A 16045-nucleotide genomic window follows, 5' to 3' on the forward strand; every position below is an offset into this window, starting at 1 on the left:
TTCTGTTTCTGATCTATTAGGTATCGAGTGTAACAAGTATCATTTCACTCTCAATGGTTTTCGTATTGAGTTCAATCATACTAAACTAGATAGGTATTGTGACAACCCTCGTCTGTGTTTATGTGCTGAGAAAGATTCTGTCTGTTGGAACTGTATTGACTGAAATCTGCCAAAACAGCGTTCTCTCTAACTTTATCTATTATTACATCAATGTCCTTAAATTCTGACATGCCTCGGTTCTGTTTCAAATGTTATAGCACCAGGAGGTACTCTGGTGGTCTGTGTTGGATCAGCGACCGGCATGAGGAATTTAGTCACAGCCCAGAGAACAATCCTGCGTCTCATTATAAAGTAAATATTAGATCTGCTGCCTCTGATCTAATGTGCTTGGATGGATAATGGTCATATTTTCCAATCCCACTTTTATTAGGCGACAGCTAATATATTGATGTAGTTAAAACCTTGGAAGTCCAGGACAAGAAGTTGTGCAGCTCTTTCTCTCCCTCAAAGTGTGATTCCAGTGTCTGAGTAACTGAGAGCGGCATCTTCAGGTCGCCGACCTGTTGAAGCACCCCAGATGTCCCTGACAGTGCCAGCAGTCACGTGCTGTTACCGAGAGGGACGTGTGCGAGGGAGATGGGGTGTGTCCACTCCTCATCAGGCCAAGGGTATCGCTGCAGTTTAAACACAGAGACGCTGTGCAACCCTGCAGAACATCTGCGGCATTTATACCTGCATCACAGCTGGCTGTTTCTCGCAAACGATGATGCACTCCTTTTTATCTTGTTTGAAAGTGAATGAGCTCATGTGTCTCGGTTTGGTAACACAAACACGATGCGGTCGGTTGATTTTCATCCTCCAGCAGGGTCCTGTGAAAATGGTGGAGCTGTTTGGGGAAGAGTGTCAGCGAAGTTTGTTTATCTCCGTCGTGATGGAAGATTTGTTGATGCATACGGCATGAGATGCAGAATATTTTTTAGATATGTTGTTATGGAGACAAATATTTGGCTGAAAACATTCACCACGGTAACAATGAATGTCGGTCTGGTGCTGTGTGATGTGAAAAGATTTTCACTGTATCTTATCCTCATTTTGTGAGACATATTTTCAAAGTTCCTCACCAAATTGCATTGTCTTATCAAACAGGAATCTGAAGGTCAGGGTCTTAAAGGGATAGTTTGGATTGTTTGACGTGGGGTTGTATGAGAAGTACCAACAAAGCAGCTATGCAATGAACTGCTGTGGACAGAATCAGCAACCAAATGTATTTTAGCTGCTTAAGAAAGGTCCATCCAAAGAAATCAATAAAAATCATTTTGTACTGCTTTACTTTGCCATTAAAGAGACTTTTCTGGCAGGAAACTGCTGTTATATGAGCCAAACATTGCTCTCTCCAAACCAACCAAACTCCAGAGGCGAAATCAGTCATTTTACTTTGCAGAACATGAGAGTTGCGTGTCGACCGCTGCCTTGTTCATTTAGTTTGTTTGTGTTATTGTGTGACTTGCAAGTAAGAGCCAATCTTTTAAAATACAGAAGTAACAAAAATACACAAGGGTATGCAGCGGTAGATGAGTAACTAATGTGTTTTGCAAGGTAAAATTACTAATTTCGCATGTAGACTTTGGTTGATTTGGAGAGAGCTTTTTTAATTGCTTTATATACATGATATTTTTTGACATTGTAAAGCCAAAACATCAGATTATTGGATTTTAGAAACCCTGTGTGTGACTTTGCTGGTTTTAAAAGGTTGGTTTGGATTCACCAAAGTCACACAATAACACAAATAAACTAAGAGATCGATTCAACTGAAGACCAGCAACTCCTGTATTCTGTGAGGTAAAATTGCTGATTTCGCTTATGGAATTTGGTTGGTTTGGAGAGCGTGATATTTGGCTTGTATATCAGCAGCTGCCTGTCAAAAACATCTGTCTGACAGCAAAGTAAAGCGGTAAAAATATTCTAAATATAGGGTACACATTTTTTAAGGTGGAGCTTTTTTAGGTGACCTAAATAACGTATTTGCAGCTGATCCTGTCCATCCCATGACTATCTCTTTAACAGCAGCTGAAAAAAACAAAGTGCCTGGTTACACATGGGTGCATCAGGACTTCCACATTGTCCCGTTTTCTGTTCGAGCTCAAATACTTCCTCTGAAACACTGGAGCACTTCCTTATTTTACTCAGCTTCCCTCGAAACTTTGGGGAATGAGAAGTGCGACTGCCTGAGGTAAACCAGGGCTCATTCTCACTTACTACTCTCATGTTCTCATGTTCAGCGTCACTCAGGTGAGATTAAACTTTCAGACCCTCTGCATCGGTCTTAATTTCACATCTCCTGCTCGTGTGTTCGATTTAGTACCCGGAATACTGAGGACTTCCTTGTGCTGTCCCAAAGGCTGAAATTCGAGAGAAGTACAAGCAGCAGCTTTCTGTTCTTTATAATGGCCTGTGTCTGTTATTGAATGAATGGCAGCATCGATATTCAGCTCAGCTACGGAGCCGAGCTTCCGCAGTCTGCGTAACCAGGGGATACCTCATTGATAGTCAAGTCTTTATATCATTTTCATTTTAATTTTGAATTCTTTAGCAGATTAATGTGACCGCAGGCTATTATTTGTGTGCTTTGTAAGTCATCAGAATTTAGTTTCAAAACAACAAAAGTTTAAAATTGGTGCTGGATGTTTCCAGGGGATCTGGCAGCGATCCATACAGAGAGATGTGCTCTGCCTCCGGGCCAAGTGCTCCGGTCCCCTGCAGGGAGACAGGCCAAGTGAGGCCTTTTATGAAAACACACAGCGTTTGTGTTGTGTGAGTTCAGACCAGCAGCTGCCACCTCGCCCCGTCTAATATGCCACACTTGGCGGTGCCAAAATCCATTTTAGCCTGTCTGTCTCTCCCTAGATTACAATATCTGGCTCCTGGTACGCGCGTTTTATCTCGTGGTTTGTTCACTGTTAGCTTCTCGTGTCACGTCCAACCATTATTCTACTTTATCAGTTTGTCTTCTGCTGTAACAGTTGTGACTGTTATGTTTCGGTTACTCTTTGTCCTGTTTGTTCAGCGGGCAATAACAAACCTATGAAACTGTTAATACTGCCAGTATAACAGTTTGGACGGTCTGTAGGTGTGTGTTCTTTATTAACAAATGAACTAAATGCTCCCAAAGACAGTATTAGCATGTTTATGTTAAATAGGTAGTAATTTGATTTGATGAAAGACATTTCATGAGTGCTGATGTAAAATATAACATCAGTGGGACTTGTGATTACGTGTATCACTGTTACATTAACATCACCATGTCTAACAGATGGAGAAAGGATAAAAAAAATCTTGTACCGCTGTCAGATCGCTGCCACACTTTTTTTTTAATCTAACAGAGTACACAATCGCAATTTCAGTCAAATCAATCATAATATGAGGCCTAGTATGGAAGCAGTTTTACAGATCCATCTGGACGGCTTAAGGACGACTTTGCTGCAGTAACGTGTCAACCTCCACCAGGTGGTTAGCAAGCTAACGTTCAGTGCAGGAAAATGTTTATGTTGCTTGCCAACAGTCCAGTCCAGTGGTGGAACTGTCATAATCTCTTGTCACTGGGGATGGGCAGTACGACCCTAAAATAATATCACAGTATTTCCGGCATGATGTGATAACAGTATTCTCGATGATGCGATGAAATACAGAAAATATTTTTGTTAAGAACTAAGTCTTCCACCATAATATTGTCATTATCACAATATACATTTTTTATCATGAAAAAAATATGATATAGTATGAACAATTCCCTAGTTGTTACTTATTAAAGTTAATTAAATGTCATCTCATGCTGATAACTGATGGGAACATGAATGTCTGCATTGCGATTCTCAAGTATTGCAATTTGATGTTATGATTTATTGTGATTTCTCTTTGTTTTTTTAACACTAAGCCATGGGAAAAAGTTAAATCATGTCCTTCTAGAGTCTTTACATCATGAATCATATTTCTGAACACATTGCACTTCACATGTCTGTCAGTCTTTCAGTTTTATTTCAGCAGGATCATTTTATGTACTGCATATAAAAGAAGAAAATATTTGGTCACGATGCTCATTTCTGTTAGCCTGTCAAGGGGAATTCCAATCACATGTTAGCATTGAGCTATCAGCCCATGTCCATCCTCTGAAATGTGATTCATTGCCTTTTGAACTAAATATATTTTTTGTACATCTTTCACATTTCTCCTTTTTGGATTTTCTTTTAAAAAAATTGTGCAGATATCACACAGGACTGTGTGTTTTTTTTAACAACACAAACCTTGCCGTTGGCACCATGACATGTGACTTTGCAGCTTCATAAAACCAGCGTCTGTTATTGCTCCTTTGGTTGTCAGTGTTACTTGATCTACAGCATATTTGACCTTTTATTATATCACTGGAATCTCCGCTCAGTATAAAGCCTCCATTCAGGGGCTTTTTAGTTTTGGTGCTGAATGAATGTTGAAATGGTGACTCTGTGTATCGAGGGTTGTAAAACACACATTGTTGGTGCAGCTGTATTGAACTGGTGGTCTGTGATCTGCTTCAACTTTAATCAAATCGACTTATAGCCGTTTGCTCGAGCTCGTACAAATCTCTGAGAGTTTAAGCCGGTACTCGTCATTTTTAATGTAGCTACAGTATAGGGTCTCTTTGAATTGCCCTACTTTCTGAGTTCACATTAATACTGTCACAGTGTGAGTTATATTCATAGAGTTTAATGGTCTGGATGAGAGTCTCAGTCCAGCTGCTTCTAATTTATTATCCCTACAATGTCAAGGTCAGGTTCACCTGCTTTTAAATCCCTTAAGCTTATGAATACTGTGATGATAATATTTTTTTCCTCTCCCCCATTCTTCTTACAGCACTTCCATGATGGGCGAAAGGCACAGCAGCACATCGAGAGCTCGTGGAAACAGCTGGAATCGGTGAGTGACCCCATTAATGTGCAGGAACACTATTGTTCACCAGTAGCAGTTGCCATTGGTCACAGTGGCCCAAGAGAGACAAAAACTAGAACATAATAATAAGCTCATGTCATAACCAATTATCTCATGACTTACTTCTGCAGATTACCAAAGCTCCTCTGCAACTTAATTTCAAGTGTGATTAATAAAAAAAAAATATGAAGCTCCAGCAGGTTGAGTTTTTGAATAGATCAGCATTATTAGCTGGAGAAAATCTATTTATTTAAAATTAAAATCCATCTAACACCGGGCCAGGGTTTCTACAGGTTCTTAAAAGTCTAAAAGTCAATAATCTGAATTGAATTAACTTCTTTCTTGCTTTTCAATGTGTTTTTGGGAAAAATTGTATTGATCATGCTATAACAACTACAAGACAAAACCAGTATTCACCACTAATGCAATCTGTTTGCATTCTTTTTGCCAGTACAGACATGGAATAGGTTTTTAATTGCATTCATATTGGTCTTAAAAATGTCTTCAAATACTTTAAGAAACCTGCAGAAACTCTGAGGGCTGTTACAGCAGGTAATACCAGAAATCAGTTTATATATACGTCTAAATCCGTAGATAATCGGCAATATTAAGAATTACTAAATAAAATAAAATATGACGCTCACTGGTAGTCAGAAAGCATTTAGAAGTAAAATAAAGTTGTGTCTGCAGGTGGGGTACAACAAGCTGAATGCAATATCAAATCTACTTACCGATTACGTTTAGCTTTCGTCATTTTCAATTAAGTTATATAACTAAAACTCTGAAAGATTCGATTGAGATCTATTGTATAATCAGCTTTTGTTGGCTTTGAATCCAGGAACTGTTTGTAGTGGCAGCTTAATTAATGTTGGGTACAAAGGAGAAAGGGCAGTACACTGTTAGGCCAAATAAATAGTAGGTAAATAGTTTCATTCTCTTTTTAAGGAAACGTTTCAGACTCATTTGTGGCCTGCAGTGGTGTCTGAATATTTTTGCCTGGATGTGTGCACAGTTAGTCCCTCGTCTAAAGCCTAATTATCTACAACCATTAGAGACATACATACAGCTTCTCCAAATGCTGGAGATCCCACAAGACAACAGTAACATTTAGCTACATGCTCTCAGGTTCTATAGATGTTCATCAAAGCATACTTTAAGGTCCACCATTGCAGAATAAAGGGATAAAGACTGATGTGGACTGTGCTGAGATGGTCTATTGACCTTAATGCGCTCAAGGCCTTCAATCAGTCATCAACATTAACAAACACCACATGATGCTGAAGCACATGCTGGAACTGAAACTCAAAGAGGAGCCGTGTGACTGTAGAATAAATCATCATCAAAAGCTGAGGGAGAACAAACAGGAGGTTGCAAACATTAATTTTTCTAAGTGGAAAACAAAACATCAGCAGCGGGCCGTGAACAGAGCCCTGAGGGACGCCCCTGCTCTGTCTCCACTAGAAACCTCAAACAATGCGCCTTTTCTTTTGCTTTCTTTTGGGCAGAGTTACATTAGAGAGATAATGATGTCATGATTTATGTTGTTCTCTCCTTGAGCGGCAGGCTGATAATACCAAGAATGTTACAAATCTGAAGGATCTGATAAGCAGAAATAGAAATACAAAAGAAAGTTGCAGTTGAGTGTCACTTGTGCATCCTTGAAGTTGTCCATCATCGGCCAGACTAACATTAATTTACAATACATCCCAAGTTTTGTTACTGTAAAAACCTAGATAAGAGCAGATTCATGAGTATGTTATGTTTAAGTGAAGGAGCTAAAAGAGAGATTGTGCAGAACACCACTTCTTATCTCCGCCTGGCCCCTTTGACAGGGGAGAGAAACAGTGAGAGAGAGAGAGAGATGCATAACTGCCTTGTCCTCCTCAAACTTCTCTGCACGTTCAATGATCCCATTGTGTGTGAGGCAGAGAGGCATAGTTCAGAGTGCACGCTGGCCCAACAAACACTGATTGTTCCGTCAGAGGGGTCGAAAGAGGGTTGGATGAATGGTTGTTTTTCTGTACACAAATGACCACTATGAACATTTGTTTAATCTGCAGGCTGCAGACTTTGACAGACCCCCGTCGTCGTGTCAGTGACAAACTGACCTCTGTCGGACACAATGCTGCGCCTGAAATCTATATGACGCATATGTACATGTTGTGACGTTCATTACTATGCTTATTTAAAGGTCAAATTATGTGGTGTTTCCTGCTACAGCTCATGACAGGATACTGATGCTACGTGTGTGATCATATTAAAGGGACAGTACTTATCGATAGTCAGTGCGTTAGCTACAGCAGATGCTGGTCAGCAGGCCCCCAGTCAGGAGAAGCAGAGAGAGAGCTACCAGCACAGAAGCTAAGCAATGAACTACTGTGGACAGGGTCAGCAACAAAAATGATTTTAGCTGCTTAAAAAAGGTCAACCTAGAAAAAATCAATATCAGTTTGAGTGGACACCATATTAAGAATATTTTCATTGCTTTACCATGCCATTAGGCAGCCTTTTCTGATGGACAACTGCTTTTATACAAACCACATATCACTCTCTCCAAACCAACCAAACTCCATAAGCAAAAGCAGTAATTTTACCTGGAAGAACACACAAGTTGCTGATCTGTTGGCTGCCTTGATTTGTTAGTTTGTTTGTGTTTTTATGTGACTTAAGTGATTTAAAACAGATGTTTTCAAATCAACAAAATCCCACGGTAACAAACAAACTAACAGATTGAGGCAGCAGCAGACCAGCAGCTCCTGTACTCTCTGAGGTACAATTACTGATTTCGCCTATGGAGTTTGGTTGGTTTTGTGAGAGCAATATTTGGCTCATATAACGGCAGTTTCCCCATCAGAAAAAGATGTCAGACAACAAAGTAAAGCCTGGAAAATATTCTAAGTATATTGTACACTTAAAGTGATATTGATTTTTTTTAGGTGGACCTTTTTTAAGTGGCTAAAATACCTTTTGTTGCTGACCCTGTCCGCTGCAGTTCATTCCTTCCATGCTTGTTACCCTCTCTGATTTTCCAAGCTGGGGTTATGCCAACTAGCATTTCCTGTAACTTATACAGTGACTATCAACAAGTATTTCATTTAACCTCATGTAAAATATTTCAAACTATCCCTTTAAATTGGATTGTCTCTCTGTTTTCAGTGTAAAAGAAGGTTCGAGAGGGACTGCAAAGAGGCAGACAGAGCGCAGCAGTACTTTGAGAAGATGGATGCTGACATTAACGTGACTAAGGCTGACGTGGAAAAGGTATGTGTCATCTCAGTCCCGTGCAGCAGCCACCAATCACGCGAGCTCGTCCTGTCCTATGCCCTCCATGCTTAAACACAACTGCCTGGCCTTCCTCACCCTCCCACCTAGCACCATCCCCCTTTTCTCTCGCCATTTTCATTTACATCTCTGTCCCCCTCCAGCCCTGACTCCTCATTCCACTGAGCCCAAACGACAGCAAAGATTGAGTGACCGTGTGTTTGATGCCAGGGACTGTGTGTAAAAGCTGGCATTGTCTCAGCAGCACAGTGATCTGCTGCTAAACAAAGCTGATAGCAGCGCCGAGTCCTCATTATCACTGTAGAGCAGCCACCCAACACTCTGCTGTGCTGAATGGGCCCTAGCAACAGAGAGGTCTGTGTGTCCATGCTGGTGCTTGTGTTTTTACGTGTGTTGTGTGGATTATACATATCAGTTGACTTCAAAATGAATCTATACTTGTTCTATGCTTGTCTTTGCTCCCATTTTTCATGAGCTGAAGGACATGAACGAAGACTTCTTCTCTGCACACAAAAGGTTTATTTCTTTCAAATTTGTTTAAATCTGTGGTAATGACAAGATAATGCATCCTCCTGACAGGTGAGACATATAGAAATGCTGATTAAACAGCATGATCATTGCACAGGTGTGTCTTAGACTGGTTGCAATATCAGTACACTCTAAGATGTGCAGTTTTATCTAGAAAAAGAAATTTATTATGCACTGAACTATGGCTATTTTACATGGGGCTACCGATATACAGATATTTTGGCAGGTGTAAGACCACACATACCTCAGGCTTACATCCTGAGTGCGCAAACATCAGCATGGTCTGTCTGAAATGAGCTTTGTCTTAAATTGCCATTTTATTCAGTTTTAAGGGACAACTTTTGATACTCTTTTAGATCATTTTTGTTTTATCCAAATACTGTAACCCAGTAAAAGATTTTTACTCATCAGATGTTTCAGTTAGAAATTTGGAACCAAACAGCCCAACTGCAGGACTGCTCCCATCTGGAGCTAGCATGATCAGGTTTGTTTTTAGCCTGGTGGCTAAGGCCAGCTGGCTTTTTCACTTTTTTATTGACCATTTTAAGCAGTTTTACTGTGGTATTTTTGTCCTAGGTGCTGACACTTTCTCCTTGGGTTGTTGTAACCATGCAAAAGGATTTTTACTAAACAGATGTTTGGATCTTTTAACTTTACAACCGGCTGTCGACTCTCAACTGCAGCTGCCTTAAGCAAGTTTGTTTTTAGCCAGGTGGCTAAGCTAGGCTAAGCCAGGCTAGCTGGTGCTTTTACTGAGGATTTTAAGAAATTCTACTGTTTCCTTGGGTTGATTACTGAAACTCAAACAAAGCAATATTGCAGCCCTGTCTTTTTTCAAAAGAAAACTGCACATTTTAGAGTGGCAACCAGTCCAAGGCAAACTGTGTTATAAGTAAGGGATAATGGACAGTGAACAGGTCATTGCTGCTGCTACGTGATGAGATCCTGCATCACACTGCAATAAGTAAGGAATACACTTTACACTTATTTCACAATAATGACCTGCTCACTGTACATTATCCCACTTATTACATGGTTACCTACCCAACAAAAAACAAAACAAAACATAATTTGAAACAAAATATTAATTTTAAAATATATTTTTGGATTTAAAAATCATTCCATGATGAGTCCATGATTAGGATTGCATCCATAGCAACGGCCTGCTCCTCATGGCAATGGTCTATTGTAAAGAAATAACAGACCTTAGAATGTTGTAATTGACCAATCAGAACAGAGCTTCTCTACAGGTGGAGGGATTATCTTGGTAAAGATAATCTTATATGGATTTTAACAACATTTGAGAGAAATAAACCTCTTGTGTGCACAAAAGATGTCTGTGATCTTTTACATCAACTCATGTAAAATGAGAGCAAAGTCAGAAGTGTTGTGTTTATATTTTTGTCGTGCGTGTATAGTTTGGTCTCTCTGCAAGCAAACGTCCTCCTCCATACATCAACACATGCAGCGTTCATCTGATTTTCAGGAATTGTAGACCAGAGCCCCCTGGGCCTGTAGCTGATGTCATTTCCTGTTGTCATAACCAATTAAATGAGCCCTCAAAATTCAGCCTTTAACCCACACAGCTCCCACGCCCGCAAGGCATCATGGGTCAGCAGCGCGTGCTCCTGCTGCTGCATCAGCTGTTGGAGCAGAGCTCGGGCTCCGAGTTGACACAGTTCAGACCCGATTATTATGCAAATATAGGCTGGAATAAAGAGCCTTTCTGCACTCTGGACGTACAGCCAAAGAGCTACAATAGGCTTAGGCTAACACTGAACTCAACTGGAAAGACCCGGCCGGCACAGCAGCTCAAGAAAGTAGTGTTGAAACAAGAGTGGTGTTGTGTCTGATTACAGTTATTTCATTTATTGAAGCATGAAAGACTCTTAGATTACACAGAATTCACTGCTCACATTTAGTTAATATCGCTGCTTGTGTAAAGCAATAATGTAAACAGCTCTTTAATACGTCGGATTCCTCAGAAATGGAAATGTTTTTGCTCGTTTCATCAGCAAAATATGTACATTTACATTTCTGCAGGCCATTTTCTGTTGGCTGTTAGTTTCCATTTATGTCACTGAAATAAAAACATTCTGACTTTGAGTATTTGATACAGAACAGCTACTTACTATTAAGCAAGAAAGCACAAGAATTACCACATTATACTTTTTTCTTTAAAGGGAAAATGCAGAAGTTTTAAATATGGGCCTTATTCTCATCATTTTGGCCAGTCTGACTTAGGGTTGGGCAATGAGTTTTATTTATTCTGTTGAGTTTTATGATGAGTTAAAGCTACAGTTAGTAACTTCTGTAAAAGTGACTTTTTGTCATATTTGCTGAAACTGTCACTGTATCCTGACAGTGGTAAATGAGACAGATAATATGAGTAAAAAATCCAAACAGAGCCAGCTTCCAACCCAGAAAACGCCCACCAGCTCCACTGAAAGAACTAAATATTACAAAAAGTTATTTTTATAGAAGTCACCAACTGTAACTCAACAAACAGAGACAAAATATATCTCACCAAAACGGCCTTGGGCAGTCTTTCCTTGATTCCAACGATCACCACTCCTGATTTAGTCAAAATAAATCTTAAATCCACGAGTAGGTGTGAAAATGTTCTGGCTCTAGACGCTGTTTTCCTCTTAATCATTCTTGCGTAGGAGGAGGAGGAGGAGGAGTGGCTCTCACTCGTTCAGACCATTAAATCAGCCAAAACCAACAGTTACCAAAAAGAAATCTGGCAAGAATCGGACAACGCGATTAATATCACAATACAGGGGATACGATTCATACAATTCAGTATTGCAGTACTGCGTGCAAGGTGTTATATTGCTATTTTTTTTTAATCTAATTCAAAGAAAACTGACATTGTATAAAGAACACCACCGTATACATAAAATCTGAGTTTAAAAGTTAAAAGCTGTTGAAAGGCAACAGCTGCTATGAACGTAGGAAATAATCTAAAAACTTTTGTTATGAATTAGAAAATAGTTGTAGTTAATGGGCCGAAACAAATTCAGCCATGTGCACAGTCCTTTAATTTAGAAACACTTGACACAGCTTTAAAACTCACGAATCATTCCCTGTATATTCCTGAAGAAAGCTGTACAACAAGATGCTGTGGCAAACATTTCGATGTACCTTTATATTCATAATGAATATGTATGCTTCTCAGTATCTCGCCCCGCTTGCCAATGTATAGGTCACTGCAGAAAATATTCGCTTTCTCATTTGCTGCTCCTTTCTGTGTGGGTTTTTTCACTGACCTCAGCTCTCTTTTTCACCTACTCACATTTCCATTATTCAGAAATGAAAAACTTATAATAGAAAAGACTGAATTCCTTCAGATCAGCGACTGTGGAAGATGATTGGATTTTCTTCCCACACATTTTTTTTTTTTTTAATTCTTCTCTTGCGTGTTTTTCCAACAGGTCACTTACTGGTGTTTTGATGTTTTCTCACATTCTATCTGTTGTATCAATCGGCTGTGATTTTTGAGCCTAGAAAATGTGTGAGTGAACAGATGTATGAAAAAAGAAAGAGGGAGCGTGTGTTTTATTTCTATATATTGTCTGTGAGTCTGTTTGTGGTTTAGACACTCGAGCTGCGATGCCACAGTACTTCTCCACCTGCTTGGTGTTAAGATTTCTTTCGCTCAGTCATATACAGTCTATTGAAGTGCTAGCACACCTTTGTCATCACGTTTACTACATCACGTTGAAAGTAAAGCAAAGGTTAAGTGTAGTTTTGAAATTGCTTAGTTTGTAATAAACATATTTGGACATAAAACTAAGCCGCTGAAAACAACAGATCATGAGTCTCAATGTGTCTTTGTCTCTGCAGAGTATTTATCACCGGAAGGGGTGACATGTCACAACTTCAGCCTAGTTTGTGTTTGGTTTTAAGCCACAGTTAAAGGCTTGGGGTGTAAGTAGGTCTGGGAGACAAAGAAATAAAGTTTAAACATGTTTTAGGCATAGTTGTGTGTGTACTTGTTTCTGTGTTTTGCAGCTAAAGGCCGTCTTACGATTTGACAAGTGACTTGTGGAGAAATTAACTTTCTCATTAAAGGGATAGTTTGTATTATTTGAAGTGGGGTTGTATGAGCTACTTATTCATATTACCATCAGTAGATGGAGGTCGACACGCCCCTAGTTTGTAGAAGTAGAGAGGACCACCAGCGAAAGCTAAGCAATGTACTGCTGTGGATGGGGTTAGCGTCCAACATGGGTTCTAGCCACCTAAAAAAGTGTGTGTTATATTCAGATTATTTTCACTGCTTTACCTTGCCATTAGACAGCCTGTTCTCACAGGAAACAGCTGTTATTTAAGCCCAGTGTTGCTATCTCCAAACCAACCAAACTCCATAGGCAAAATCTCACAGAACATGGGAGTTGCTGTCATACCACTGCTATGATCTGTTAGTTTGTTTGTGTTATTGTGTGACTTTAGTGTGTTCACAGGTTAGTTTGAAATAACCAGTGTCCAACAATAACACTAACTAACCAGTTCACCAGCAACTCCTCTGTTCTGTGAGGTTAAATTGCTGATTTTGCCAATGGAGTTTGGTTGGTTTGGAGACAGCAACACTGGGTTTAAATAACGTCTGTTTCTCGTAAGAAAAGGCTGTCTGACAGAAAGATAAAGCTGTGAAAATATTCTAAATATAGCTTACACTTCAACCAATATTAATATTTGTAGGTGGGCCTTTTTTAAGTGGCTGAAATACCTTTTGTTGCTGACTGGCTTCCTACACTGGTCCTCCTGCTGCTTCTCTAAGGTGGGCGCTCACCGACCTCCTTCGACTTTATGCTTCGAATAATCTGAACTGTCCTTTTGAGTTGCTTGTCAGCAACAGTAAATTGTCTGTGATGTGACGTCTCCATGTAATGCGAAAAAAGCTGCTGTTTGTTGAGCTGAGGTTTTGTGGTTTTCTCTGCAGCTGAAGCAAACCTCTAACTGTTCCCTCTCCTCCTCTGGCATACAAATCCCTCAATTTGGGGTTTGGATTCACAGCCCAGATATCCACAAAGCCTGTTACACTTCTGTGAGGGGACCCCTGGCCCTCACACACGCTGACAGATTCTCTCTATTCCTCTTTGTCAGAAAGCATAAAAAAAAATAACGCAGTGCCCCACTCTCCACTTCTGCTCTGCATGAGTGTAAGAGTGGTTTAGTATTTTAGTGGTGATTGTGTTTAACATAATACCAACTTCCTCTTTTGAGTGATGACACACGTGGTGGTCCAGGAAGTGCATCTATGGCAACTTCTTGTTTAGCTGGAAACGGCTAACAATCCTCTTTTTGTTTGTGTGTGTGTGTGTGTTTGTATATCTATTTTATGCCATGCCTTGAAGCGAAGTTCCCACAAGGTAGGTCCAGCGGACAGAGAGTCTGTTATATCTGTGGGAACACACACACTGTCTCGACTTGTGTCCCGATGAACACACACACACACACACACACCCTCTCCTCCCGCGGAGTCTGACACACACAGTCTCGACCAGGTCCCTGTTAACACACGCCCTGTCCTGTCTGACTGTGATCTGCTCCCTGTACACACAGTGGCTTGTCTCGCTGTCTCCTGCCGAACACTTTCTCACCCTGAGGTTTATATGTGTCTGATGCAAGAAAATTTAAATCAGAGAAATGCTGAATATGTTGCACAAGGCGACAGCTTTCATTCCAACTTTCATTCAAGTTTTCTTTTTGTTCCTCATCTCATTTTTATAGGTAGATGCAGGGCGTCCCTCCAAAAACTTAAAATATGTCTGAAAATACACATGAATCTAACAAAGCAAAGATAAATTACCCTTATACACACCAGGTAAATCAAATTTACCCATGAATCCTCATGCTATCATGTGAGCCAGCTAACCTTCTAAAATCACTGTGGCACCTATCCATAACAACAAGCTAGTTATCTTTGTTGAAGCATTTACCAGTTCGCTGAATTATTTCTATCAAGTGTATAGTCACTCTTTTAACTTCAACAGTCTCACCCTCAACCTTGGAAACCGCAGGCTAACGTGCAGAGAGTGAGGCCGATGGAGCTAACATTAGCCACGCTACAGCTGCTGCTCACGTAGCAGCTACAGGTCAACACAAATGAGAGAAGACCTGAAAATTTTCAGTGCAAAATATGTAGTTAGGAGGTCCTTGTTCTGTCTGTCTATCAGCTAAGGGCTCCATGGCCGGATGCACACTGAAGACCCCTGCTTTACATATAATATTAGCCAATATATTGGTATTTACTCGCTAATATCCAGAAAAATCCAGTGTTCAGAGCATTAAAACACAATAATAAATGCAAAAAAACAACAGCAGTAGCAAATAGACGGATAGACGGATAGACGGATAGACGGATAGACAGATAGACAGATAGACAGATAGACAGATAGACAGACAGATAGATAGATAGATAGATAGATAGATAGATAGATAGATAGATAGATAGATGAACACATGTATTTGTACATAGAGGAGGTGTGAAAAAATAAGGTAATTTCCAGAAAATGACAACAGGATGTGATGCGGCTGCAGGCACAGCAGCTTGTTACGAGGTTTCGATATATGCCAAGTTACCATGGCGATGATGATGTGTGCCCTCATCATTTCCAAACGCGTTCAGCGCTCTTTGCATGCACCTACACCAGCAGAGCGGCTCATATCCATAAATGCATGCTCACAGGCCCTCGAGCACGCAGATTTTAAACAGCTGCTCTTTCACATGTGCTTTTTAGCTTCTCTCTGGATTTCACATTCCTTTTATTTTGTAGGCTGTCTGACTGCCATTTTCCACCAGAAGTATTAGCCGTCTTCCCTCCTCCTCTGGAAATAATGCACCTTTGTGTCTGACGAGTGTCTCCGCTCAGATGTCCTCCTTTTCTGCTAGTATTATGTCATCTATTACTTGCCCATATGCGTGTGAGTGTGAGAGACTCGGCTCTTGCTGAGTGGAGCGTGGGTGAAAACTGGAAGAGGTCCTTTAAATGTTTCCCTCAGGACGATGACAGATCAGGGTTATGTTTCCTCCGCTGCCCTGCACAGTTATATGCAGAGGTGGGAAATAAAGTGCAAATACTTTGTTACTTTATTTAAGTAAAGTTTTCAGGTATCTTTACTTTATTTTTCTGGCAGCTTTTTGGCTTCTTTCACTTCTTGCATTTTAACATAAAAAAACTCCTTACATTTTCAAAACAGACTCATTACTTTTTGTTTTGATGCATATTAGGGGAATTATTGATTATTTTTATGTTGCATTATTGTG

The 16045-nt window shown here is 40.1% G+C and overlaps 1 protein-coding gene across 2 annotated transcripts in view; it reads left to right on the plus strand.

The window, feature by feature from the left end:
- fnbp1b (formin binding protein 1b) overlaps positions 1–16045 on the plus strand; it is a 65105-nt gene that overhangs the window by 18038 nt on the left and 31022 nt on the right. For both annotated transcript variants that reach the window (XM_084746693.1, XM_084746692.1), the window contains exons 5-6: positions 4885–4947; positions 8116–8220. In XM_084746693.1, the coding sequence (XP_084602819.1) occupies positions 4885–4947; positions 8116–8220 (168 nt within the window). The remainder of the gene's footprint in view (positions 1–4884; positions 4948–8115; positions 8221–16045) is intronic.

The sequence above is a fragment of the Lutjanus erythropterus genome, chromosome 20 (genome assembly GCF_056507025.1).
Source record: "Lutjanus erythropterus isolate fLutEry1 chromosome 20, fLutEry1.hap2, whole genome shotgun sequence".
NCBI lineage: Eukaryota > Metazoa > Chordata > Actinopteri > Lutjaniformes > Lutjanidae > Lutjanus > Lutjanus erythropterus.